A 27,308-nucleotide genomic window follows, 5' to 3' on the forward strand; every position below is an offset into this window, starting at 1 on the left:
GGAGTCGATTAAAGTGTGTTTTTGTAGAGTAAATGACTATAATGAAAAGCTTTCCAAATGCTAAAAATGTAAGGCTATAACAGTCGTTGTATAATAATAAGAGAGAAGCGATTGAGGTGTATAATCTGTACTGAATTCTGCGACTTTACGGCTGGTACAACTCAGCCAGGTAAATTCCTCCCACTAAAATAAACTTGTAGACCGCCAAATATTCATTTTAAAGCAAGCGGACCATAATGCACGTAGCAGTTTACGGTCATACAGACAGTCAATCATCCGGGCGTGTCCGGCATTGGATAATCGTTGCGGGAAGTTCCGGAGCCAATAGCCAGAGACAGAAATCGCAGTGCTGCTTACAATTCAGTACCCCTCTTTGCAAGTTCGAGGCTGATAAGCTATTTCATAACTTCTCTTTATATTTCTTGCACAGTACGTTAAAAGAGGGACTGTGGATGGGCATAATTTATGCATCAGAGATACTAACATCCCAAGATGTATCCGCAGTCTATCGGCACCGAGTCTTTTCGTCTCGTGTCTCTTATCATTGACTCCGATCGGCAACCATGTCTTACTCTTAGCGAATATAAGATTCATAGCCCTGCCAGGCCGGAATACTACGCACTCTCCTACACATGGAACCCCCCCTATATGACCGATCCCGCATACTACGCAGACACGGACGTACACTATATTCTTCTCGAAGGGTCCAGATTCGCTGTCAAGCCTAATCTTTACGACGCTCTCTTCCAGCTTCACCATTCTTATCCTCAGACTCTACTCTGGATTGACGCCCTCTGCATCAACCAAAACGATTTCCAGGAGCGTAAACTTCAAGTGGGCATCATGGACCGAATCTTTGGAGGTGCCAGTCGTGTGGTTGTCTGGCTAGGGAAACCCTCTGCTAAGCTTGAGCTAGGACTCCAAGTTGCAGAACGCATAGCCAGCGTGGCTTCAGCAGCGTCCAAAGCCATCGTTCGGGAGCAGAAGTATCCCCACACCCATCACCTGGAACAAATGAAAGAGGCCTATGGACTTGATCCGTTGAGCTTCGATGACGCAGATGCCCTGGTTACGCTCTTCAGTTGCCGCTGGTTTGGGAGACAGTGGGTGATTCAAGAAGTGGCCTTAGCAGGACACATCGACATCATATGCAATGGAATGAGCGTCCCGTTTGACAAAATCGGGTCAACAGCACTATTCTTGCATTTAAGTGGCCTGCTTGTTGGAATTGGTAATCTGGTAGTCGCCGGTGGCAAAAGCATGCGTTCGCTGCAAGATATGCACCTTATGCAGACCGGGAGAACTCAGATTGTCCGCGAATGGTGTAAAGGTGATCGCAGTGAGTGGAGAGACGTTCTACATTTGGTCGACTTTACAGCTGGAATCGTCGAGAATACTGTGGCTGCCGGTCAAAGCAAGGAGAGTATGGTTGGCGTTGTTCTTCTCAAGCTGCTCATGTGGCTAGTTGGTTTCGATTGTGGAGACCGCCGCGATACTATCTACGGACTCACCGGTATAATCAGCCGCGTCGTTAGCATTCACGGTCTCGACAGCATTCCCCAGAGGCTCCAGCCGGATTATAGACTCGAAACAGCCACTGTGCTCCATAACGCTGCGACGGAAATTCTGCAGGCGACTGGGAGTTTGGCTCTTCTCGGTGTTGTCAAGGACCCAGCTCTACGTGAGACGAAAGGCCTACCGTCCTGGGTCCCAGATTATCCCCCAATAATGGCGTTGAATCCAATGGCTGGACCAAACGTCAAGTCTCTGGGCAAGTTCGATGCATCGAAAGCCATAGATATAGCCAGGTATGATGTCGACTTCCATGTAGACGACAAGGTCCTGCATGCCCGCGGTTTTCTCTTGGGTCGGGTTAAGGCCATGGGCAACTCTTCGGAGCCTATGATTTCCGGTAGTCACTTCACTGAGTGCGCTGCGATGCTAGTTGACGCAGAGGAGATATACCGCTTTACGAACCAACCGTTCGCCGAGGCATTCTGGCGAACATTGGTGTTTGATCAGGATTTATCAGACCGCCCAGCCAAACTTCCCACGACGAAGCATTTCCAAGATATGGTACTCATGTTGATGGCTAAAAGAATCAGCGATGAGTTCCAATCCGGAGGGAAGGATGCAGTCAAGGCCCTTCTACTGACTTTGGAGGCGATGGATACCCTGGAAGCCAAACATCCGAACCAGAGTCCTTTCCCTACAACTAGGATGCTAGCCTCATTCTGCAGTGGGTTTGGCTTCCTCCCTGAAACTAGTGACGATAAATTATGGGCACCTGAACAGAAAATGGCTTGGTTGGAATCAAAGAAGAAGAATATGGTGTTTATGTTTTCCTTGCTAAGCACTACGTTGTTCAAACGGCGCCCGGCAATTATGGAAGAAGGTTATTTTGCTTGTGTTTTTGAGTCTACGTTGGTGGGTGATGAGATCTGGGTTGTGTCTGGTTGCCCCACGCCGCTGGTTCTGCGAAGTGAGGGTCAACAGTACAGTTTGATCGGCGAGACTTATGTTCATGGTATTATGCATGGTGAGGCTATTCATGCAAACAATAATTGGGTACAGCTGGATATTGTATAATTTGCAATCAAGTATTATTAGTAGAATGGAATCTGAAAACCTGAAAACGGAACGCTCGGGGTTTTCGTTAGCCAATACTTGTCAAAATCCTCAGGGGATATCCGGATCACTCTTGCTCAGAAATGACATATCCGCCAATTCCAAGTTGCCGGCGGCTATATCTCCTTGTGCTATGACTAATGCTGATTCTCCGTTGGCCCAAGATCAAACCTGCCATACCAACAAATCTTCAGTTTGACAGTCCTTTAAGCAATCCTTTGGATGGCTATTCGACAGCCTTCAATATCCCAAACCCCCGGAAGGGCAATATAACTAACCCTCTTCTTCAAATAGCAAAATAGTCCTCGTCACTATACAGCTAGAAAGCAATCGAAACTATCACATGAAGGTCATGTGAATGGAGTCTTATTAGCTGCCTGAGCTTAATCTAGGGTTGCTATGGAGCAAAGTTGTATGGCTTCAGTTTTCAATACTGCAAGATTCTGACAATGCAGACTAATACTTCATGTGACCAGCCCCCCAGACTTGACTACAATCCTCGGCCGAGATGCAACTAGTGTGATGTAACACAGTTAATCTCGTACAGTCTCAACCTCCACACCCTCCTTCTGCAACTTAGCCTCTTCGACCCTGGCATCCAAGTCACTCGTGCGCTTCTGCGAGGTCCCAGGCACAAACCAAGAGGTACTAGAAAACAAGACATTCATCTCTTCCAGCGGCAGCAGTTTCGTCTCTGGCATGAACGCCCAGAAAAAGATGGCATTTGTGAAATTGCAAACCACAAATACCAGGAAGTACCTCCAACCGATGCTCTTAATAGCAGGGGCTGTAACCTGTCCAATCATGGTATTGAAAGCAAACGAGGTCATGACGCCAATGGAGATGCCCTTGGAACGTGTCTTTGTGTCAAATACCTCGGCCGGGATGATCCATGAAAGGGAGCCACAGGTAAAAGAGAAACTGACTTGATAGCACCAGTTGGTAACGATGAAGAGCCAGCCAAGTAAGTTCTGCAACGACGAAGAAGCATGAGGGAAGCTAGACTGAGCTGCAGTCACGATGATGAAGCAAATACAGTTGATACCGTTACCGATGATCAACGGCCAGCGACGACCGAGCTTATCGATGAAAAGCACAGTGCAGAGCTGGGCAAGAACAGAAAGTACGTTGCTAATAGCCTGATACTTTAATGAACTCTCAGTATTAATGTTCATGGCTTTGTAGATGTCGGGAGTGAAGTACTGGATGGCTGATACGCCAGTCATCTGGACGGAGGCCTGCAGGGCAGTGACAAGGAAGAGACGGCGGAAGCTCGCACGGTCGGTAAATAAATCCCGGTAGCCTTTTGCTTCAAGCTCGTGCTCGTTGGCAATGGCAGATTGGATTTGGAAGTACTCGGCCTGGACCCATGGATCATTTTCATTCCCATTGGTATGAAGCTTGGCTAAGACCTTGAGGCCTTCCTCTTCTCTGCCGTGATCGATAAGCCAGCGGGGTGACTCTGGAAAAAGTAGAATCATAAGGGCAAGGATGCCAGCAGGGACGATTTGAAGGCCAAGAGGGATTCGCCACTGTTCGCTTGTGCTCAAATTCTTGTTGGTACCGTAGACGGTCCATGCTAGGTAGAGTAAGTCATGTGGTCTCTAGGATGCATGGGGTTTTGACTAACTTGCTACGACTGCACCAATACCGAGCATCAATTGCTGTAGGCCAGTGACACGGCCTCTGATAGAAGGATGCGCGATCTCGGCTTGGTACATTGGCACAATCATGACCAGAATACCAACGCCAAGCCCAGCAACAGCTCGACCAGAATAGAAGAAGGACAGACTGTGGCCAGCTGCTTGCAAGGCACCACCAAGGCAGAAAATTATAGCACCGATCATGATTGCCAGTCTTCGGCCCAGCCAGTCACCCAAGGGACCAGCCGCAAACGCTCCAAAGAAGCCTCCGCCCGTGAAAAGGGACACGACGGCGCCGCTATCAAGTCAGCAAAAACGCAAAATGGGTCGGCAAGTATAACGTACACTTCATTTGCGTTGGGGTGGAAAGACGAGATGAAGGAAGTCGAGGCAACACTACCCCCAATGACGCCGAGATCGTAACTATCGGTGTCAGCTAGTCCGTCAACTCATTGTTGGTTCTATACATCTCACCCGTAGTTGAAGGATCCGAGCGAGGCGAAGACGCCGACGAGAAATTGGTAGGTCTTGGGAGCAATCATGGTGGATGATGCGTTTCTTGGATATGACTTTGGGGTTATGCGGAGAGGACTGGGGCTTTTATAGATAAGCATAACGGGTGCGATGCAGCGGTCGAGCGAGCAGCTCAGTCTGCATATCTAAAAACAACTAAGGCGCACTGACATTTGCACTAATTTTGCTCCTGGTAGTCCAACTCAAGCATGGAGCCGCTATACGAACTAAGAATGCGCCAAATCACAAGCTGTTCACTTTGTCATTCGCTCGGCTACGCAGCTGCGCCAAATCACTGTCAGGCATCAGGTCATTATCCATTCACCTGACGATACGATGAGGGGAAAGCTCGGAGTCAATCCCAATGAGTTTGGTTTCCCGTGGAGAAGTTTGTGGCGTGCTTAGTCTGAGGATTTCTCCAGTGCGCCTAATTATATTGAAGCGCTACGGGGAAGCAGACTATCGGAATTCTGACCACTCAATAGCTCGTTATCCCGGCAACCTCTAGCGTGAGCGAGAACATGCGCAGCAATGAGAAGCGGAGGCTTGCACGCCACCTGAATTCCAACTCACTCTTTTTCGGCTCTGATAGCCGAGCTCATGCAACTCCACAGCGATTGGTATCCGGGGTAAAGTCCGGGGTTGAGAGTCTGTCATGGCGGTATCATTGCCCTCTAGAAGGATAGTATCTAAAATGGGAACAGGTTACTGATTTTCTGTTCCGAATAACAGTGAAAATCTGATTCAAATGCGGTAGTTAATAGGATCACTTAATTTCTGAAATAGAAGTTACTCAGAAGAAACATACTCAACAACCCCTTATTATTCGCCTGCTGAAATGGCTTACTGGTACGGCCAATCATACCCCCTATAATCACCAGCCTCACAGTCGCTACGTCCGGTAACGGGCTTATCCCTCTGACTTAGATAGGGGTAACATTAACCCAAAAGCGAGTATCATCAGTCTTGTAAGTAGACTTTGAATCGATTTGCGCCTGGATCCACTCAACAGACTCACGGTAGAAGCGGATATCTTCCGTATTGGGGTTCGACAAGCCAATAGCGCAGTTACGGTGACTGGCAAACCACTTATCATAACCGTAATATTCCTGGCAATCCCAACGTGAGGCAACATCAGCGTAGATATCAGAGCTGTGATTGAATTCATTAGCCAGTCAGCTAGAAAGCTAGACGCACGCCTTTTCCAGCAGCACTTACTTGAGCTTAGCACCGTTGTTCCACTGACTTTCGGGCTGTCCTAAAAAACCAGCTTGCTTGGCGCAGACACGAAGCATTCCCCAGTTGACCTTGAAAAGGCATTGAGAAATTGGCTATCTGGATTTGTAACACGAGCCTCGGAGGGTGTTGGGCTCGTCTCTGATTAGATATTATATACCGCTAGACGCCAAGTCGCTGACACCATCAACTACTTCATAATATGAGCACATATCTCCTCATGCCACGCCTGATGGTGATTCACTGTGGGTTCAAGGTCAACCACTTTGATCCAACAGACTTTCACTTCTACACAGCATTATAAACAAATTTCAGTAGCGGCTATTAGACAAACCTCACCCTTTCAAACCTGCAGGGGTAGCTTCTTTACGCTACTGTCTTTAGAATAGGCAATTATAACCCGTGGTGTCTACACAGCTTCCAACCAGATCGTCCGCTGAATGATTCACAAGGAGATAAACCTCTCTATTAATATAATTTTGAACTACGTATCTTTTCAGCCGTCGTGGTGACATTCCGTACAGTAGTCAATGTGAATCTTGCACGAGTTCGACAAGTCAATGTTGCCGCAACGCGTCAAGCCATCTTGCTGTCGGCGCCTATCACAAAGTTAGCACATTTATCTCACGAATGACTCGAGTCAACTTACAGATCCTTAATATCCTTGCCCTTCATCCCAATACCATAGTCATCACAAGAGAACTGAACCGTGCAACCAGCCTTTCCAAAAGTGAGTACCTTTAGAATACTTCCCATGCGCTCATATCGAGAAACATAGTCAGTATACACAGTATCATCCTCAAACTTATTCAACGCAGCTTCGCAAGCCCCAGCAACAGCGTTACGGACATTCTTGTCACCACTGCTACAGATACTCGATCCATCGCCGTTCCAGTTCGTTGCAGTAGGGAGAGGTGTTGATACAGTGGATGCTTCGCCGAGACCGACGGTGGCGGTGACTTTGATGGTGTTGACGGCAAAGTAACTGAGCGAGTAAGACTCGTAAACGAGAACAGTGCCGGCGTCAGTGCGGGTGAAAGGTTCCTTGAAGATAGTGGGCTCAGGTGCAGGAGGCGGAGTGGTGTATAAGCTCATAGGGAACTCGGTGTAGTCTGCGCACTGGCCTGAGATCATTGGCGCTGTGACGACGTATCGCTCTCCGTCGCTGGTTGTCTCGCAGTTACAGGAGGGAGTCTCAACGCGAGGGCCACCGTAGGGAATGCAGGGGTAGTAAGTGCGCATAGTGGTTGTCGCAGTGGCGGAAGTGATCATGTCAGAAGAGGTGAGCTGGGTTGTAGTTCCGTCTGAAGTTGTACCAGAAGACTCGTTAGAGGACTCGGTGTTACGGGTAGTGGTGATGAGAGTGCTGGGGATGGTAGTGCTTCGCGCAGTGGTAGCCTCTGAAGACGTCTCCTCCGTCTTGGCGTCACTGGTAGTCTCAGCTCCAGTGGAAATAGCCTCGCTAGTGGTCTCTGTACCAGTAGACGAAGCAGTAGGTTCTTCAGTAGTAGTAGCTCCAACACCAAGTCCTTCATCCAAAGCATCCTCAAGCGCTTCGACAGTCTCCTCATCAGGCTCAGAGTCAAAATCATCAGGAATATCGCTGTCAAGCTCCTCGATGTCTAGCTCCTCACCTTCCTCAGCCTCCGCAGACACGGTCTCGGTGGAAGTAGCTTGGGTACCAGTTGCGCAGCTAGCGACGGTAGGGCAGTCACCAAACTCGGTGTGAGTGACGGTTCCATCGGTGGTATAGTACGAGATAGTCCTGGTGCAGTCCTCGATTTCGACAGCGGAACAAGCCTCTGTAGTAGTGGTAGCCTCGGTACTCTTGGCCGTTGTCTCGGCGGTGGAGGGCTCAGTGGTAGATTTCTCCTCCTCCTTGGTGGACTGCTCTTCATCTTCCTTCTTGGTCTCGTTCTTGTCATCTTCACCTTCTCCCTCACCACCGCCACCAGGAGTACCACCTCCAGCTCCAGCGGGGTTAGTACCAGGAGGAGGAGGAAGAATACCAGCAGGGAGGTTACCAGAAGGCTTCCAGAACCAACCACCAGGGAAGATAACAATAGCAGCACCACCGCCGTCAGTAGTAGTCGTGGTACCAGTGAAGTCAGAGAAGTCCTTGTCCTGCTCAGGGAGATAAGTCACAACAGCGCCGTTGGAACCAGTTACGATACCATCCTCAGTGGTGGTCGGCTTGGGAGGGGCAGTAGTCTTCTCAGGCCCGTTGGGAGCACCGGTCTGGCCAGGTTCGTTCTTCGATGTTGGCTCATTTGAGCCAGCATCCTCGGTGGTGGGCTTAGGACCAGGGGCTTTAGTTGTGGGCTTGTCGGCTTCTTTGGACTCAGTGGTAGGCTCAGGCTCTGGCTTCTCCTCAGTCGTGGGCTCAGCCTTATCGGTGGTGGACTCGGCAGGGATCTGGGCCTCCTCAGAAGTAGAAACCTCAGGAGCCTTCATCTCAGTAGTAGAGTCGATGATGGGAGCGGGAGCAGAGCCTGTCGAGACCTCAGGTGTCTTGTCAGTTGTAGGTTGAACAGCTGACGGGGTCTCAGTGGTGGTCTCGGGGAGAGGGAGCTGAGTGATTGGCTCAGCGGCCTGGGTTGTAGGCTCGACGACCTCAGACGACTCGGTAAAAGCAACAGGAGGTTGAACATCGGTGAGAGCATCAGTAGCAGCATGAGTAGCAGCATCAGTGGCGTCGGTGGTTGCCTCAGAAGGAGCAACAGCAGGTTCTGTTGAGGCCTGGTCAAAAGGAGCAGTGCCAGTAGACTGAGTGTTAAGCTCAGTTTCTTGAGTGGTAGGGTTAGGAAACACGGGATGGCCAGTCGTGGTGTTAACGGGGATGCCACTGTCGGTGGTAGCAGTATCAGGCAACTGCTCAGTTTGAGAAGAGGACTCAACACCAGCACCAGCAGACTCTGTTGCTCCAACTGAAGGAGCAACATTTGTTGTAGGCTCTACAGCTTGACTGCTCTCCTCAGATGAAGCAGGAGCAACATTGATTTGAGTCGTCTCCTCGCCGGCAGAAGTTGTAGGAACCTCCACTTGAGCTTCAGACGTAGCAGACGAAGGAGCTTGGTCAACAACGGCCTCTGAAGTGGTTGAATCAGGAAGAGCAACCTCAGTTGAAGGCGCCACGAATCCCAAGTCTGTCGAAGTCTCAGTACCTGTCGTTGTAGAAAGATCCTGCCCAGAGACCGCCGACAACGAAGTCGCAAGACACAGCGCAAGAACGCGCAACTTCCAAGGCTGCTGCATTATTGTAACTAACGTGGAAAAAAGAGTGAACGACTATACCAGCATAAACGAATGAATGTGTACAGTCCAAAAGAAACGAAAGAATGTCCGTAGAGAAGGCAATATGCAGTGACAGAGGGGAGGGCTTTTCATGAAATGAACGTACTGTGAGGATATACCCGTTATGGCTGGCAGTGGAGCTTAATCTATCGATCCTTGAAACAAGTCAGCTTCATTAACTTAGGTGAAACGTTGTGGAGCTGCTGATGCTCAGCCTTATTGGGGGATTTGGGGCCGTGCATTGATGAGAATGTAACGGGAAGGACTCGGTGAAATTGAGTTGGATCTTGAACCTGGTAAGGCAAGGCTGATTTTTGACATTAATGTTGCATCAAGAATTTTATCTCGGAGCTACGTTATGCTTATTGGGTGTTGTACGGCTTCGCTGTCATGGAGGTGGTTAGGTGGAGCGCTCATGTTGATCCATCGGAGAACCAAATCCTCTGTTTATCTTGCTACCCAGTCAATGAATATTGGCCAATTAATTCGTATTGATGGAGACGCATGGATAGAAGCCTCTACCAGTCCCATGATACGTAATTCTTTAGACTGTTTCCATGGTCGCAGCCAGATGCTGTCATTTGTACTATCAAGACAGAATTAGATAACTGTAAATCCTTCGCTCACAGTGGCGTCGCCTAACGCCTCTGCACACATCTCCCATATCTGAATGCGAGATTATCTACCGACAATTGCCTTGTGAGGCACAGCCCAAAGATCGGCAATAGGCGAAATTCACAACGGCAACGGCATGTGGAGAGTCATATTCTCTGTCCACTGATTATCTTTTATCATCAGCTATTATGGAGTTTCATATCAAATCACGGAGCATCAATGTATTGCCCGGCCGGGCCGATACCCAATGGTCTGTTCGTATTTAGTGACGCCTCTCAGACTCGTCAATCAGCGTAGGATCAAAAGATGAAACCCCCAGGGCTGATTTGTGGGGGTGTCATCTGGGATAGTGGAGGCTCGGCTTATGCCAATTTACTGCAGGGGCTTCATGGGCATAAACATTCAAGGATGTGACACTCTCTGCCATTCCGTTAAAATGTAATACATACATACATTGTCGAGTCCATTCGTACTGCTTGTCCGTCTTCCAGTCATTCGCTCCTTTTCGCGCTCTTCCCAGACGCAGTCACTCGTTGAAACAGTCGCTCTTTACAATACTTTAATACTTCTGTTTACCATGCGTTTATCCAGCTTTCTGCTGGCCGCTGGTCTTTCCAGCTCTGCCTTTGCAGTGGAGGCATCGCTGGATCCTTGGGAAATTGACCCTAGCTGCAGTGGCTTCGAGAACGACATCAAGGACGCTCTGACGCAGTCGATTGATCTCGCTGATGCTGCCAGAACCAGTCTCGAGTTTCTTCTTGCAAAGATGCCGGACCGAAACTCTGATCCCGACGGGGCAGTGAAGTGGGCGCGTATTTCATCGGCTGCTAATAGCATCTTTGGTCTTATGCCTAACTACAAGGGCCACGATGCTGAGACTCAAAAGTACATTGAGGATTTGAGAGGTATGTTGAGCTCGTCTTGACAATCCGGCTTTGCTGACTGTGAAAAGACATCTTTGCTAAGACGGCCAACACTCTTCCCTCATCTCAGAACAACCCCGCCAAAGGCTTCAGCCCAATTCTATCCCAGAAGCCCAACGCTAAGCCCTTGATGGTCTGCGGCGACGATGTCTTCCAATGGTACGACGTTGATGACGAGCCTGAGCCTGGTGTAGGCAAGGTCAGAGACCAACCAGCTGTGAGCCGCTACATCCAGGGTGGCGGCACAATCGCAGGTGCCTTTTATTACGCCAACCGTTGGGACTTTAGACAGACCAAGGCAGCTTCCGTCGGACACTGCATCGGCAACCGAGAGGCTGTGATCTCGTCGAGCGATGATATTGTGATCATCTGTCCCAAGATGACGTCTGACGCTGGAAAAGCGCGTATCACGCCGAGACAGTACAAGACTTCTGCTGCGCCGGGTGATCATATCATGACGAACTGGGTGTCCAACCCCACGCAGCTTTACCACGAGCTCATGCACTGGTTCGGTGGTGTTGACTCCAACTTGAAGCACAGTGAGTTTTCATCGCGTTCCGCGGTCTACCGGGTCTAACATGATGCAGTCATAAAGGACCAGGTCGCTGTTAACGAGAAGGGCTACTTGAGATACAAGGACAAGAACAACCAGGCCGAATACTACACCCGTCCACCGTCGCAGCAAGAACTCAACCAGAAGGGACAAAGAAAGCAGGGAGCGTGTAAGTTCAGCAACGGCAATTGAGAGAAGCAGGCTAATTATTTCAGATGGTCTCCGTTGGATCATGAACTTGGCGCGCACTTATAAAGACAAGAATGGCAACACAAGCCCTTATTCTGGTCCTAAGCTGGCCACCAAGAACGCTGACTCGTTGGCAGTATTTTCCTTCATGATGTAAGTCGATCACCCGATGTAGGAGTCGATATCATTTCTAATGGAGATTCTTAGGTATCTAGATCAATTTGATTGGTCCAAGAACGGTGATGCTCAAGACTTTACCCGTCTCAGGAACAAGTTGGGGTTGAACCCTTAGGTATTGCTACGTGTTGAGATAAGTTGGATAGAATATAATATTGCGTAAATAGCGATGCAATTTAGGACGCAACTTTGGAGCAGCTATCATTTTTTGAATGTATTTTTGTAGAATCTGTTGCGCGACTTGTAGTGCATCGCAGTGAGGGTAAACATCGACCCCATCGCGTTGCGCTAGCCTTTGGTCATGCAACTGAGCTACATACCTCACCTTGAGTAGATGAAATTGTCAACAGAAAACATAGATAATAGTAAAAGTTGATCTTGCGGAAATTAATAAATTCCTCTCATTGCACGAGCCGAGCGGATTCTACTTCTTAGTATCATGGGATCTGAAAGAAACCTGCCCCTCACGTGACCACAGACTAATTAATCTCATCCGCCAACTTCTCTCACTCACTCAATCCCAACATCTCAATCCAACATGGCGCCCTCAAGCCCAAAACCACCCCCCGTAGATTTTCCCTCGCCAGACTTTTCCTTCAGTGGAGGCAACTCACCAGTCTCACATTGTATTCTCCCCTTCACTTCTAGTCCAACATACACTAATAATTAAGCAGCATCAAGTCCACTCATCTCGCCAGATTGGGGAGAATACGATAACGACTGGAAAAACTGGAAACATTTAATCCCAAAGCTACCATCACCACGATCTCGTGCACTTACACCGCCGGGCTTCAGCGATGGAAATGATGATAAGCGTCTGCAGCGACCAGCTGCAGCGTTTCAGCAATCGCTCTGGTTCAAAATCCCTGCTAATCTAAGACGCGATATCCTTCGGCTGGCATTTGGAGATAGGCGTCTTCATATGCATCTTGCTTTTGATGCTGCTCGTCGTACCCCAGAAGATGCAGATGATCTTGAAGCTTATGAACTAGGTGATCCGGATGACGATGATGCTCCAGGCCTACGGAGAAAGCTCTGGTCTTGGAATGGCTGTATCTGCGCTCGGAAGTATGACCCAGAGTTGGGACCCATGACGCGCGGTGGCCTCAATCCGGGTCCGTGGATTGACCGCTGCTGTGATCCGATCAATGTCCCAAAGCCACGACCCGAAAATATCGGGATAATGGGCTGGCTGCAGTCCTGTCGGCAAAAGTACGTCAGCATTCTCTATCTACAAATGAGCACCGACTAACATTGCGGACAGCTACGCAGAGACGATTGATGTTTTATACTTGACAAACACCATCATTGTCTCCGATGAAGCAACAATCACTGAACTCCCATCGCTTATACCCCACCACCATCTCACCAAGATCACCTCCCTCGAGATCAAAGCCCCCATAACCAAAGACAATGTCCTCGAGGATGTCACCAACCTCATTCTTCCCGACCCGCATTCTCCCCGCTTCCTGAACCTTAAACGTCTCTACATCTCAATGGAATGGAGCGGCGTGAACGTCGGCGATCCAGATCCAGATGAACTAATCGTATCATTCGACACCCTGGCGCGAACAGTAGAAGACTGCTCTTTCGCTATCCCCATGGAGTGGTTCTCGCGTATCTCGTGGGGTCAGATGCGAAACTCAACGACAGGCAGACAGATCACCTACAGTCAATTTTGGCGAACTCTCGGGAATGCCGAGGGAGACAAGGATGGGTATGAGGGTGGGCTAGATGTTATACAGTTACCTTATGTTGATAGCTACCCGAGGCCTCCGTATCATTTGGAGAGTCCAGGTGCTGGGTATTGGATCCTGGAGGCGAGTGAGATGTCGTTGAGTACGCATTATGATTTTCTGACTGGGCACTATGATGAGGAGTTTGAGATATAATCTCTTGGGGTATGGAGGGACCTACAGGCATCTGACTCCTGATAACAGAGACTTTTGTTAAGCCGTGCTATAGAAGCGATGTATTAGCATTCTGCAATCCTAGTCGCGGATATTAGATACTAAAAGTGTTGTAGAGTGAATTTACAATGATTTGATCGGCGGCATGCTTCCGACTAAAGCAGTCACTTGATACTAAGAAACGTGGCTTGGCATCAGCTGACATCAAAACACCAACATTATCACTAGCATCATCCTATGAAAGTGACGTATCAACATGCTATATTTCCGACAACACCCTCAACTCAACGTTTCTATATCCGACGTCTCCACTTGCAACCATAAAGTTCGTCTGACTGATCGAATAGTAAGCATAGATTACGTAGATCGTGGATCCCAAATTCCCACTTATTTCCTGGCTTGTTGTGACCCTAACGCCAAGGTAGCTAAAGCCTCGGGCCAACTGCCGCCGATGGGGTAGCCAAGGAGCGGGGTGAGTTTGACTCTTATGGTCGGCAAGTGCACCTTATCCTGCTTATCTACTGATTTATATAAACACTGCCTCAACCGTTTCCGCCAGCCCCGGATCTCCTTTGCCTCTGCTTCTTGACTACCCATTGTCTCATTTAGATTCTTCATCATGGCGCCGTCAGAGGATTATCAAAACATCTTTCACTGGGCCGAGACCCAAAAGGATGGAAGTATTCCCTCCTTTGCGACTCGAAAGAATGATCCCTATACGTACCTCTCTGGCTTCAACAACCATCATGAATCAGAGGCTATTCCTGGAACTATCCCCCAGGGACAGAATAGTCCGCGATGTGTTAGATTCGGCCTGTACGCTGAACAGATGACCACGTCGTTTGGTGCTTCTCGCCAAGCTAATAAGAATTCGTGGTTGTACCGAGCGAGACCTGCTGTTGCTCACCAAGGATTCGTAAGTGTTGATACCTATTGGGGATTGCTTCGCTGACGTAGGTAGACGGATATGCCCAAGGTTGAAGGAACAGAGAGCTGCTTTCTGCCTCTTAACCCTGCAGTCAGAATCTCACCAACTCAATTAGCGTGGGTACGTGAACCAACAACCCAACTCTACTATCGTCGGCTAACACCCCAAAGCTACCCTTTGACATCTCCGAAGGCACCGACTTCATCTCTGGCCTCCGTACAATCGCCGGCTCAGGTTTATCCCCCCCACCCTTCCCCATCCAACAACACTAACATCCACCAGGCGACCCTACCCTCCGCGAAGGTCTAGCAACACACATCTTCTCCGCCACAAAGAGCATGGACAAGCGCGCCTTCGTAAACTCGGACGGCGACTTTCTCATCATCGCGCAGCAAGGCAATCTCGACATCCAAACTGAATTCGGCAATCTCTACGTCCAGCCCGGCGAGATCTGCGTCATCCAGCGCGGCCAACGCTTCAAAGTCGCTGTTGAGGGTCCAACTAGGGGTTATATCCTCGAAGTATGGGGCTCGCACTTTGAACTCCCTGAGCTGGGACCTCTCGGTTCAAATGGTCTTGCTAACGCGAGGGACTTTTTGTATCCCAAGGCTAATTACACTGTTACACGTGATGATCCGTGGGAGATCGTGTATAAGCTTGGTGGGCGCTTTTTCAAGAGTACGCAGAACCACTGCCCGTTTGATGTTGTTGCTTGGCATGGGAACTACGCGCCTTACAAGTATGATCTGACCAAGTTTGTCAATGTCGGGTCTATCTCTGTTGATCATATCGATCCGTCCATTTTTTGCGTTTTGACGGCTGCTTCGCGAGATGCGAATGCGCCGTTGGCCGACTTTCTCATCTTTTCACCCCGTTGGGATGTCGCGTCGCATACCTACCGTCCACCGTATTATCATCGCAACGCAGCGTCTGAGCTGATGGGGCTTATTTATGGAGAGTATGCGGGACGGTCTGATGAATTCCAGCCTGGTGGTGTATCTTTTGAGTGCGGCTGGGTTCCTCACGGTGTAGCCTACGAAGTACATCCCCTCATCACTCCCATCACTCTCATACTAACACAGTACAGGAATTCAAAGCAGCATCCGCCCAACCCCCACCGCAGATGCAAATCTCCAAGGGCGCAGTGGCATTTATGTTCGAGAGCTGCCGACAACTGACCATCACAGACTGGGCGTGGAACAGCGACAAGAAGCACGAGCACGAGCCCAAGATGTGGGATAACCTGGTCGACAACTTTTCCGAGCACCTTGATGAGATTAATGAGATCTTGGGGAAGAAAACCCTGTAAAAAGTCGTGGGGGTGAGAATGTCACGGTAGAAAGTCAATTGCAAATGGATTGTTTTGATTGGGTTCGGCAATGTAAATAAGGCATGAAGTTGATCCACTGTTTTTGGGGGAGGTGCAGAGGTTCAAGGCTTCCTCGGCCTCCGAAGATGACAATATTAGCAGATTGTTACTGCAAATCTATAGTGAGATATGCTCAGATTATTTTTGTGTGATTTTCGCGTCCGTATTCGTATGAGCAGGGGAATTGTACTCCACTAAGGATTATCAGTATCCAATCACAGATGACATGTTTCGGGTATCTTTTAATCGCTGTGGGCCGGGTTGAGCTCTTCCGTTGACTTGAGAATGGGTCGATATCAATTGAATACATTTCTACATCAATAAAAGCATCAACATCGTTACTTTCGCTCAGTTATCACAAGCCCCAAACCAACACTCTCACTGAACTCACTTATTCCACTCATTTCATCGGCTGTCCTTCAGCCTCCCCCCTCAAAATGAAGGCCCCAAAAACACCAGAATACGAATTCGGCGGCCCGTAAGCACCATCCCCCCCATCCCCTTCATTACTAACTCCCATCAGCATCGGCGCCACAGGCATAGTGTTTGGTCTTCCAATTCTCATGCAACTTCTCTATCTCGGCTGCAACGATGTTTCAGGGTGTCCTGCGCCAGCTCTTCTTGACCCCAAAACATTGACGTGGCAGAAATTCAAGGAGCAAACGCCCTGGCCGAAGGAGGGCATCTGGGGGTTTATGAGCTGGGAGGTCACAGGGTGGCTGTTTGCTTATTATTTCTTGAGTCTGGTGCTTTATCGCGTTTTGCCGGCGCAGGAGGTTTATGGGACGAAGTTGAGGGAGTCTGGCAAGGCGCTGAAGTATCGTTTCAATTGTAGGTTTTCTATTGATCGCCTGGCTTGGTACTGAGATTGACAAAATTGCAGCCTTTTCTTCAAGCGTTGTGCAATTGGTCGCTTGCGCTGTTGGTACTTACATCTACGGCGCTGAGTTCCCCGTCTGGACCTTCATGACCACCAACTACCTCCAACTCCTCACCACAAGCACCGTCCTAACCTTCATCGTCTCACTCTACGTCTACGTCGGCAGTTTCTCCGTCAAGAAGGGCAATCCCGAACTACGCGAGCTAGCTAGAGGAGGTCACACCGGCCGCATCATCTACGACTTCTTCATCGGCCGTGAGCTCAACCCTCGCGTGACGCTTCCTATTTTCGGGGAGATCGACATCAAGTCCTGGTTGGAGATGCGCACTGCCCTCACAGGCTGGATCTTGTTCAACTGCGCTTTCATCGCTCAGCAGTATCGCAACTACGGCTATGTTTCTGATAGTATCTTGGTCATCGCTACAGTGCAAGCTTACTACGTGCTTGAGGGTCAGTACTCAGAGCTTGGACTCTTGGGTATGATGGACATCACGCAGGATGGTCTCGGATTCATGCTTACCTGGGGTAACATGGTCTGGGTCCCTTTCCTCTACTCGACTCAGTGCCGCTACCTCTCCGTCTACCCCGTTCATCTGGGACCTATCGGTGTTTCCGCCATCGCCACTGTCTTCGCCATCGGACTGTACATCTTCCGATCCTCCAACAACCAGAAGGCTCTCTTCCGCAAAGATCCCAATCACCCTGCTTTCGCAAACATGACCTTCATCCAGACCAAGCGCGGAACCAAGCTTTTGACCGGCGGATGGTGGGGAATGGCGCGTCACATCAACTACTTTGGTGACTGGCTTCAGTCTCTTCCTTTTTCGCTTCCTACCAAATTCGCGGGGTATGTTATTCTGCCAGCTGGTAGTGCTGTGGCTGGCAATGAGGTCGTCAAAATGCTGGATGGTCGCTTGGTAACTCCCGACGGCGCTGCGCCTTGGGGTATGCTGTTTACGTACTTTTACTCAGCCTGGTTTGGTTTCCTGCTTATTCATCGGGAGAGGAGAGATGATGCTGCTTGCATTGAGAAGTATGGCAAGGATTGGGATGAGTACAAGAGCAAGGTTAAATACAGAATCTTGCCTGGCGTGTATTAATGCCTATAACTTTAAGGGCGAGAAAGGATAGTAGCCTCTGTAGATAGGTTCTTATTAAATTTCTCAAGTTTCTGAGGATATATGCTACAATTTACAGAGATTTCACGTGGTATCAGCAGTACATTTACCGTCCAGATGCGACAAGCTTAACGTTCAATCAATAGAGATGAGAGACCAGCCGTAACGGGATGCCTAAAGTGCCAAAATCATACTAATAAGAATATACTTGATAATCTCATGCTGATATTCAAGCTTGACATCGATGCGACAATATAATATAAAGGAGGGATAAGTCATAATTGCATTTTGTACAAAGTTGTCCAGGGTATGTGAGCGCGTCTCCCCGCGACTTGGTCTCGTTCACGCGCCACGCGGAAATACCCCACGACACGCACTATGGGCCCAAGTGCCGAAAGATGTGTTAGTCAGCGAAGCTCTTATCTTATCATCGATCTATCTTATCATATCACCAATTGAGGAGCCGAAACCCAACAACCTGAGATTCACGGTCTCAAACCCTAAATCGCCCGTCATCAGCAAGCAACTGAATTGCCATGGCTCCGATTGTGTCGCAGTGCCAGGTACGAACATAGACTCATGGCTTATATAGATTAACAAAACTCACATACTTTATGACAGGCACTGCGATTCGCTGATCAACAGCGATGCACGGAAGAGGCCACTCACGCAAATGAGCTGTTCTGCCTCTTGCATGCCAGACAAGCTCACGGCCTGTACATCGGTTATAAGAGGCGAAATGCACAGCTTGATGCTCTCGATGAAAATCCCCCAGATTATCTGGCAGGGACGCATATTCCCCTTGCCAACGATGACTTCGACTCTGTTGACGACAGCAAGGAGATGGAGGAGATCATTGATCATCTCCACGTCAAGTGGAACACCCTAAATCGAGTCATCGAAGCTCGTAGAAAGCATCATGCCCATTTCTACTCAATCAGCTATGACTATGGCCATCAGGCCTATATCGATAAGCTCGTCAGTCATCGTCACATCGTCCTTCTGGCCCTTGGACGAGCCCGGAAGCGACTCATGGCCATTCTGTACAAGAAAGAGCAGTGGTACTCATGGGTACGCGATGCTCAAGATGATGAAGAATTGTACCGCGAGAAAGAGCAGAAGAAGCTCAAGCAGGAAGCTGCTCTATTCAAGCGTCACATGAAGCAGATGGAAGCGAGAATGGAATTGATGCGGAAGAGGGAGGACCAAAAATTTCAAGATGCCTTCCTTGAAGAAGCATATAGAGAGCGCATGGCTATGAATGAAGACGCAGACGATGAGGCCTGGGATCCTATCGAGGATATGGAGGATGAGCAGAGACATCGATACATTGACCTGATCAAGCACTTCTTGTGGATGGAAGTTGAAGTCGATGAAGCTACTGCTGAGAAGCCCGCCCCAGAGGATGCATCGTCGAGCAAACCTGCAGAAGAGCCTGCACCTGCTGAGGAGGCACCCGTGCCTACCAAGAAGCTGAAAAATAAGAAGAAAAATAAAGGAAAGGCCAATGCTGCCGCCAATAGCTCACCACTGGAAGAACTTCAGAATCTCCTTGGACAAAAGAAGCTCCTCGCCATGCAGGCCAGCGGAAAACATAGCACCGAGACTGAGCTAAAGGAGCCGGATAAGAAGAACATCGAGACTGAAGAGGAGATGAGAAAGCGATTGAGTCAGGGCGTCAAGAAGAACTTGGATAATGTCTCCGGCATGCAGTTGGTCGGTACCATTGAGAACCCTCACGAGACATGGGACAAGACTGCTCCAATGGAAGACGACGAGATTGACGAGTTGATCCGAGACATACGCGAGATCAAACTCCTCCTCTTCTGCCGTCTCGTCCTCCTACAAGCATCTCTCCTCCCAGCTGCCCTCCGCGCCACAACCGTCCAAGAATTCCTCGACGACACATCCGTCACAGAAGCTGATCTCCGCGATCTCTGCCTCAAAGTCGCCGAGCCAACCCTCCAAGACATCCGCGACGCATGTGCAGATTTCGCTCGTGGCGACAATGCAGACGATGACCTCCCCATTGTAGACGACGATGACGATGACGATGACGATGAAACCATGGAGCAGCTTTTGCAAGGCGATAAGCGATATCATCATCTTCACACTGATGATTGGTTCAAAGAACGGGTGATTAAAGAAGTCGAACGCCGTCGCTTCTTTAAGAAAAAGACTAAGAAATCGAAGCGTCAGAGAAAGACAAAGGTTACGATCTGTGGGAAGAGTATCTGGAATCATGCTAGTGAGAACGCAATGTCGCGCGATGGATGGCTCCAATTCAGTGTCATGGCAAAGGACTGCGACTTGAAGCATGCGATCCAACTTTGCAGAAACTGGTCCGAGTTCTCTGATCTCAACCTTCTCACGCTATGGCAGTACTTCCCCGCTTCGAATTGGACGTCCTGGGGTCAAGATCGCTTCATGCAGCAGCTACAACAACTGGGTTTCTTCCCTTACTTCACAGACTTTGATGCAGATAAGTACAGTCATCATCATCAAATTGGCGGAAGAAGTCAAGGTCGTCGCCAGCATGATATCGTTGAAACGAGGAACATTCTCGTTGGAAACATGAAGCGGAATGATCCAGTGACTAGACGCTTTCTGCAGTATTTGCTCATGCGGAGGGGAGAGCTTCTCGTCATGGTGCGGGATGGCAAGACTGGGCGAGTCATCACTGCTCCAGATGATGAACAGCTCTGGACATATCGAAAGAAACAAGGGCTTGGGAGGGCGTCCAAGAATGATTGGTTTAATATTCTAGAGGTTGGGCCTGATTTTATGAAGTTGACGGATATTCTGAGGGAGTGGCGGTTTGGGTTCGATGATTACTATGATGTGTTTATCTGGGACTTTGTGCCTGGCGAGCCACACATAGACCTCTACAACATTGTCGTCATGGTAAGTCCCCCAATTCCTAGCATGATCACTATGACTGACTCTTGCTAGGAACTCCGTAATGCCTGGCGTATGAGAACGCCTCGCGACATGTACGTCCACATGGAATCCCTCCTCCGCAGCCTCCACCGCAACGAAAAGACCATGCGCACGCGGCAGATCAAACCCGGCGAGAACCTCAAATCCCTCTGGGACACCATTGCCGACGAAAGATCAGAATTCCGCCTCTTTGACGTGAGCAACAAAAAAGTCACCATGCGCAAAGATACCGAACTAGCTGAATCGCCATACATGTTCTACAACAAAGCCAACGAAGTCGAAGACGCGATCCTCTTTCCCGATGAACTCACCTCTGACAGAAAGAGTGTTGCATTCCGAGAGATTAGGAATGGTGTTGCGAGTATCGAGGATGGGATACTGCCTAGTACGGCTAGACATTTCGTCAAGGGGCTGGAGGCTATTAATAAGGGCAAGGATCCTATGAAGGCGATGCGTATGGCGAAGCATGAGGACCAGGATAATATTTGGGGTCTGCCCAAGGTTTGGGAGACGGCGCTTTTGCAGGCGAGGAGTGATAAGCTGAAGAAGTCGCAGAAGGCACTTCTTCAGCGGACGGGGTTGTTGCATGCGTATAAGACGCTGTCGTATGATCGACGGCTTGAAGAGTCTGATCCTATGGAGATGATGGAGCGAGATCGAGCATTTAGTAAGTTCAGTGTTCCTTGAACTTGATCAAAACTAACAAGGACAGGTTTCAAGGAGTCTTTCCACGCTGGAGATCTCGAACCAGGATACAACGCCAAATACAACCTCCTCCAAGAAACACTCCGCGCTATGCTTAAAACCCCTCATGTCGGCTCAACCGATTGGATCTTCTTCATAGCCGAGATTCTCGAATGGCTTGATCTTCGCGGCGATTACGACGACTACGCTCAAGATCCGCAGTACCCTTGGCCGCATAGCTTCATCGTGCAAGACATTGTCCAAGCATTCGCCATGATCGCCATGTTCTTCCCAAACTCAGATGTTGCAAAGCTACCTACTATGTTTGTCAACTCAAGCCAGTGCGATGAGTTTAGAAAGTCAGGAGTCTTTGATCCCAAGGAACGAAGTAAAGTACGGCCTGATCGGAGGACGAGAACGAGCTATAAGTTCAGGAACAAGGAGTTTTGGAAGGAGTGGAAGGAGTTTTATAAGACGGAGAGGTATTTTGGGGATGTGTACCCTATGGAATGGAGTCTGACAGTCCGTCCTATCATCGCCCACTGTTCGTAGCCCCCCTTGGTCTAAGTTTTGAAGCATAACTAACAAATCAAAGTGTATCAAGCTGGTGTTATAGCCCCAGCGTATATGCAAAACCACCCCGAAGTCGTTCTCGGCATGGCAACAGCCAACAAAGAACCCCATCGCCCCGACAAACTCGACCTCTTCATCAACTACCACGACCAATACGGCAACTTCCCCATGACATATCCCCCAACCTTCGTCGACCCCTCCAAATGGCCAGAAGTCGTCCCCACCGCACGCATATTCTCCCAAAAGCACCCCACCGCTCGCTTCGCCCTCCTCCGTCTCTGGTCCGCACCGCACTACTACCCCTTCATGGTAGGCATGTTCAACCGCAGAAACACAAGCTTCCTCGATAGTCGCGGCCGATCGTGGGAGTGGAAGTTTGTGCCCAAGGATATGCCTGGTAGTGAATTCAGTGCGCATCACACTACGGGGAAGAGACTAGATGTGCTGAAGGATAAGTTTAGGGATAGGGTTGTGCATAGGGGGGATTTAATATTGGTTATGGGAGTTGATGAGGATGATTTGTTGAGGTTTTGTACGGCTGTTACGTTTGCCATGCAGACGAAGCCGTGGCTGAGGGAGATTGATCTCTGGAAGAGCTTCATCAACGTGGACTTTGAGTTTCTGCTGGACTTGGAGCCATTTTGGATGGAATAGAAGAGTCTGCTGAGAAGGCTGGAAACTGTGTAGAGCCTGTAGTAAGGAATAGGTCTATAGAGGTTTTGGTATCATGAGACGATACTCAATTAGCACGTGACCTGTCACAGACGGCCGATTTTCGTTGCGGCTTTATCCGCCCCTTAGCTCCCGCTTAGCCCCTGTTTAGCCCTGCTCAACTTTTTGGCTGAGCAGTACCGCTCCTATTTCTATTTTTAGCCAATGAAATCCAAGTTTTACTGTCCGGTGTTTGTCTTTTCTGAATGGTTAAAAATTGAGGGATACACGTGATCTCACTACGAGGGGCGCAACACGGTGTATGTTTAGGCATTCATTCTTTTTAGCCTATTTCCACTTCCTGCCCTATCTTTTTCTACCGCTTATTCATTTAATTGGCTGTTTACTAAACCCCACTAAGCCTACCTTACTGATGTCTCTTCTCATTGGCTGTGACTATAATAAGGGCAATTTTAGTTCGCATAGAATCTAGACACACGCTGAGTATAAGAAGGTCGTTATCCTCATTAAATATGCCTTTAATTAATTAAGCTTATTAATGATATGGAACCGCTACGAAACTTATCCGTTCCTCGGTCAACTTCTCCTGATCTAACGGCCTCCAGTTCCCATACTCCTTTTGGCCTCGAACCACCAAGCGTTCTGGAAGATCTCGACCTGTCTGAATTTCCAGGTTTTGATTTCGACTTTTTATGCCTTGAGGATGTTTCTGAGCCTGAGAATGGAAATGTAGTTGAGAAATAAGGTATGAGATAGGTCTTATACTATTGAATGTAGTTGGTGGCTGATACCGTTGTCCAGACGTACACATGACAAATGTCTTCCAAATTGCAGACCAAACAGCCTGTGTAACACATGAACCGTATTCCGACTTCAACAATGTTCAAATTTCGGCGGCTGATCATGCACCCCTCCCCGGCCTTTCCGAGGCGGATTGGCATCGAGAACATCTTACACAGAACGATCTAGCGCCCGTATCCTTAGGGTTTGTAAACAACACTATCGGCGATCTTACCCTAGATGCTGCACTGCAGTTTCAAGCCCACCACATCCCATGGGGACAACATCAATTCGACCAGTATTGTCTAAATGATAATCAGGCTCAGAACCCTGGTAAGTGATTATATCTTCCCACATACTTTCTATTCATCCTGTTTAAACTGACCAAATCATCGTTTTCCTCTTCTAGACCAGTTATCTCACCAACCAATAATATCTAATCTGACTGATGCTCAGATAGGCAACTCTAATCCTGTTAGCCTTTCTGAAGCGACCTATATGCCTACTATGCTACATGAGCCTTATCTCACCGACGGATATCCAACCATCGGGGGTACTACAGGTGCACAAGCCTGGTATAACATTCCTCTACTGACTTCTTATTCTATCACCCTATCGCTTGTCCCTCTTTCTTCTTAGAGGAGAGGAGTGTAAAAACGGCACTTGACACCACAGCAATCCAAGCAGCGGCAAATGGTGAGGCGGAATGGGGTCTGTATTCGTTGTTGGTGGGAAAAGAAAACGGTAATTTAACACTTTCTGCTGTTAGATTATTATTTATAGATATATCTTTAGTGTAAGGGAGGATTCCTATGTAACGGATGTCTAGCAATACGTAAGCCAAGTATGTGGAAATTGCCTTGTACTAAAGCGCAATTTTTAGAAATTATATAAACTGGATCGTTCTTTTTAAGTAAGTCCTTACGGCTACCCGGTGATGTGCCTACTTGAAGCGACTTAAGCTTATTCTTTTTAGAAAATATAAAGTGCAGTCAGATAACCTCACGACTAGAGGCTGATTAAGCAAAGGCTATCCTGGAATATTTTCGGTACTTTGCAGAACAAAGCCTCAAATACTCAACTTCTAAGTCTGATAAACCATTGCGGTCGGACATGGCCGCAGAAATAACTGCGATAAGGTTTTTTATTAAAATTCACGTCTTTTAATTGCTTTTCTTCCTGCGTGGAGCTTAAAGGTTACCGTCCGTGCATCAGATAGTTGAAGTTGAAAAACAACTTCTTAAAGATTTCCCTAGCCTCCCTGGACACCCCTCGAAGGATAATATTCTCGAGTTCGTTGTAAGTTTCTCTATGCTGGACCACCTGGCCTCAAACTGACGGGATTTAGTCATTCCTTGCATCTTTCTGTTCCAATGGCTGGCTCATCTGGACTGAAGTTGAAGAACCTAGTCAAGATACTGCTTGTTTGAATGATGTGGCACTTTCAGCATTTTCTATTTCAGAATGGCTCGTCAGACGTTATACTGAGTTGTCGTTATTTCAGACTCTACAGCGTGCTACAAGCAGTCTAAGAGGGAGTACTGCGGACCAAATCAGATTCATATACTCTATTTTGTATGTTCTGAAGATTAGTTGCCCTGGACAGAGTGATATAAATTGCGAGCCTGTAAGTACACTAATACCTATGACTATCTACTTCTCCTTCTTACCTTTCTAATCAGGAAGCCGTCAACCAGATTTCGAAAGACGAATTTGAAAATCTGCTAGATCGATGGCAGCGTGTACGAAACGCACTGTGGATTTATGCTTCAATCTCTATTGCCAAACTTCCGTCATGGAACGACTTTTGGAGGCAATTGCCTAAATCAATGGAATCCTTTTGCATGATTCCTCGAGAAATATTCAAAAGTAGTCTAGAGGAGTTTGACTTTGGCTTGAAAGAGGATTGGGATTCGCAGTTTGTTAAGAAGCAAGGCATCCTACGTCACATTTTGCCTTTTATGGAAGAGCATACTTCAGGCGATGGACTAGAGTGGATACAGAGGGCGGCCAAAAGCCTTACCTGGAAACACCTATATGAGGAGGTTGATCGACACATACCTATGAATCGGAACCGCGAATCAGTCAACACTAGTCCTGGCTTGCTAAGATTGGTTAAGAATTATGTCAACCATAAACTCGTATCTCCGAAAACAACGGCTGAACGCAACGCAGCTGCTCGATTCTTTTTCGGAAGTCTCATAGCGGTAGCTAATTCACCGACTATAGGCAGTACCTCCCTGTTCTCTAGAGGTGATAGTGTCAGCCCTTCGCGCGACAAGCTCGAGATGACTCTGGTGACCTTTCAACACAGAATACCTGGACTCTGCCCACATCAATGCCCGCTATGCATACCTGAGTTAAGGATTTGCCGCGAATCACGACACCGATTTGCAACCGGAGCTAAAAATCTATTGTTTGTTCATGATACGATGGAACAATAAAATAGTTATGTGCCATGTCTTAAATCTTCGCTACGTTTTCTTAGTCTTGTAAATGTATATGGAGACGCGATTTTCCTACTAGGAGCAGACTCAGATATAACTCATCCATTTATCAAAATCAAGCATATTATAGAAAGAGGAAGCAGCGCTTAATTCTCTGGCTTCAGGGCTCTTCTGCTATCCAAATGCTCTTAGTTAAAGGATAGCTGCAATAAACTTGATGGGGTATTTCAAGCCTTACTCTAGATCCCTGACCTAAGAAGTGAAACCTCAAGGGTTCATTCTTTTCAACTGCTGCTTTGCTGTAAATTAAAGCATGCTTTTGGGAATGATATCTTAGATGCCTCTTAGCTATCTCCTCATAGTAGAAAGATATATCAGGAAAACCTCAGGTTAGATCTACCTAACTATATATATCTTAGCTTAGTTTCCTTTATTTAATATAAAGCTAATATAAATTAGCTTTAACTTAACTAATTTAACTTAACCTTTTTAAGGTTTCTTAAACTTTATTTATTTACTTATTTTAATATAAATTAGCTAATTATTATAGTTATAAGCTTAAGTAAAAAGTTATTTTAGTAACTTTTATTATATTTATTTTACTTTAATTTACTTTACTTAATATAACTATTATATTATTTCTCTTTTTCTTAATATAATAAGGCTATATAATAAAATCCCTTATCTTTTTTTATTACTTTATATTATATTTTTAATTATTACTATTATATATTTAAAATAATAATCTTAGTATTAGTTAATATAAAATTAGTAAACTTAGTTATATTAAATTCTTTAAAAAAGTAACTATAATAGATTTAAATTTTAAAAATATAAATTAATATAATAAATATTTAAAAGCTTATTAATTTTAAGCTTTTAAATACTAAAAATAATATTCTTAAAGTACTTAAACTTAAGTTATTTAAAGATTTTAAAGCTATATAGCTTAAAAATTATAAAGTTATTTAAAAAAACCTTATAATATAATATAATAGCTATATAAGTAATAAACTATAACTTTTAGGTTTATAATTATTTTTAAATACTTTTATTAATAATTAACTTTATAATTATTTTAAAGTATATTAAGTATTTTTATAGTAAAAAAGTAAAATAGCTAAAATATATATAAATTAGCTTTAGATTATAATAGCTTATATTTTAAAAATAGTTAATTTAGATATAGTAATTATAGTAAAAATATAATTATAAAATAACTAAAAGAATTATTAC

The 27,308-nt window shown here is 47.2% G+C and overlaps 9 protein-coding genes across 9 annotated transcripts; 6 read left to right on the plus strand and 3 right to left on the minus strand.

Moving 5' to 3' along the window:
• Positions 1 to 492: 492 nt before the first annotated feature.
• J7337_005002 (uncharacterized protein) lies at positions 493 to 2,589 on the plus strand (the record flags this gene model as incomplete). Its single annotated transcript, XM_044822686.1, has 1 exon — positions 493 to 2,589. One exon carries the CDS (start codon positions 493 to 495, stop codon positions 2,587 to 2,589), a length of 2,097 nt encoding a protein of 698 aa, XP_044681177.1.
• Positions 2,590 to 3,161: 572 nt separating this feature from the next.
• On the minus strand, positions 3,162 to 4,813 carry J7337_005003 (uncharacterized protein; the record flags this gene model as incomplete). The annotated part of the gene is made up of 4 exons (XM_044822687.1): positions 3,162 to 4,207; positions 4,259 to 4,569; positions 4,617 to 4,694; positions 4,746 to 4,813. 4 exons carry the CDS (start codon positions 4,811 to 4,813, stop codon positions 3,162 to 3,164), a joined length of 1,503 nt encoding a protein of 500 aa, XP_044681178.1.
• An 894-nt stretch (positions 4,814 to 5,707) lies between these two features.
• Positions 5,708 to 6,079, minus strand: J7337_005004 (uncharacterized protein; the record flags this gene model as incomplete). Its single annotated transcript, XM_044822688.1, has 2 exons — positions 5,708 to 5,936; positions 6,003 to 6,079. 2 exons carry the CDS (start codon positions 6,077 to 6,079, stop codon positions 5,708 to 5,710), a joined length of 306 nt encoding a protein of 101 aa, XP_044681179.1.
• Positions 6,080 to 6,516: 437 nt separating this feature from the next.
• J7337_005005 (uncharacterized protein) lies at positions 6,517 to 9,275 on the minus strand (the record flags this gene model as incomplete). The annotated part of the gene is made up of 2 exons (XM_044822689.1): positions 6,517 to 6,619; positions 6,670 to 9,275. The coding sequence occupies 2 exons, from the start codon at positions 9,273 to 9,275 to the stop codon at positions 6,517 to 6,519; spliced, it is 2,709 nt and encodes a 902-aa protein (XP_044681180.1).
• A 1,231-nt stretch (positions 9,276 to 10,506) lies between these two features.
• On the plus strand, positions 10,507 to 11,886 carry J7337_005006 (uncharacterized protein; the record flags this gene model as incomplete). The annotated part of the gene is made up of 5 exons (XM_044822690.1): positions 10,507 to 10,834; positions 10,882 to 11,391; positions 11,440 to 11,574; positions 11,621 to 11,747; positions 11,802 to 11,886. 5 exons carry the CDS (start codon positions 10,507 to 10,509, stop codon positions 11,884 to 11,886), a joined length of 1,185 nt encoding a protein of 394 aa, XP_044681181.1.
• A 423-nt stretch (positions 11,887 to 12,309) lies between these two features.
• J7337_005007 (uncharacterized protein) lies at positions 12,310 to 13,663 on the plus strand (the record flags this gene model as incomplete). The annotated part of the gene is made up of 3 exons (XM_044822691.1): positions 12,310 to 12,397; positions 12,470 to 12,983; positions 13,036 to 13,663. The coding sequence occupies 3 exons, from the start codon at positions 12,310 to 12,312 to the stop codon at positions 13,661 to 13,663; spliced, it is 1,230 nt and encodes a 409-aa protein (XP_044681182.1).
• A 637-nt stretch (positions 13,664 to 14,300) lies between these two features.
• Positions 14,301 to 15,918, plus strand: J7337_005008 (uncharacterized protein; the record flags this gene model as incomplete). Its single annotated transcript, XM_044822692.1, has 5 exons — positions 14,301 to 14,597; positions 14,643 to 14,729; positions 14,780 to 14,843; positions 14,892 to 15,649; positions 15,697 to 15,918. The coding sequence occupies 5 exons, from the start codon at positions 14,301 to 14,303 to the stop codon at positions 15,916 to 15,918; spliced, it is 1,428 nt and encodes a 475-aa protein (XP_044681183.1).
• Positions 15,919 to 16,415: 497 nt separating this feature from the next.
• Positions 16,416 to 17,958, plus strand: J7337_005009 (uncharacterized protein; the record flags this gene model as incomplete). Its single annotated transcript, XM_044822693.1, has 3 exons — positions 16,416 to 16,456; positions 16,502 to 16,809; positions 16,862 to 17,958. 3 exons carry the CDS (start codon positions 16,416 to 16,418, stop codon positions 17,956 to 17,958), a joined length of 1,446 nt encoding a protein of 481 aa, XP_044681184.1.
• Positions 17,959 to 18,512: 554 nt separating this feature from the next.
• J7337_005010 (uncharacterized protein) lies at positions 18,513 to 22,827 on the plus strand (the record flags this gene model as incomplete). The annotated part of the gene is made up of 5 exons (XM_044822694.1): positions 18,513 to 18,539; positions 18,598 to 20,880; positions 20,929 to 21,583; positions 21,629 to 22,144; positions 22,196 to 22,827. The coding sequence occupies 5 exons, from the start codon at positions 18,513 to 18,515 to the stop codon at positions 22,825 to 22,827; spliced, it is 4,113 nt and encodes a 1,370-aa protein (XP_044681185.1).
• Between the last annotated feature and the right edge of the window lie 4,481 nt (positions 22,828 to 27,308).

Source organism: Fusarium musae, chromosome 4 (assembly GCF_019915245.1).
Source record: "Fusarium musae strain F31 chromosome 4, whole genome shotgun sequence".
NCBI classification, from domain to species: domain Eukaryota; kingdom Fungi; phylum Ascomycota; class Sordariomycetes; order Hypocreales; family Nectriaceae; genus Fusarium; species Fusarium musae.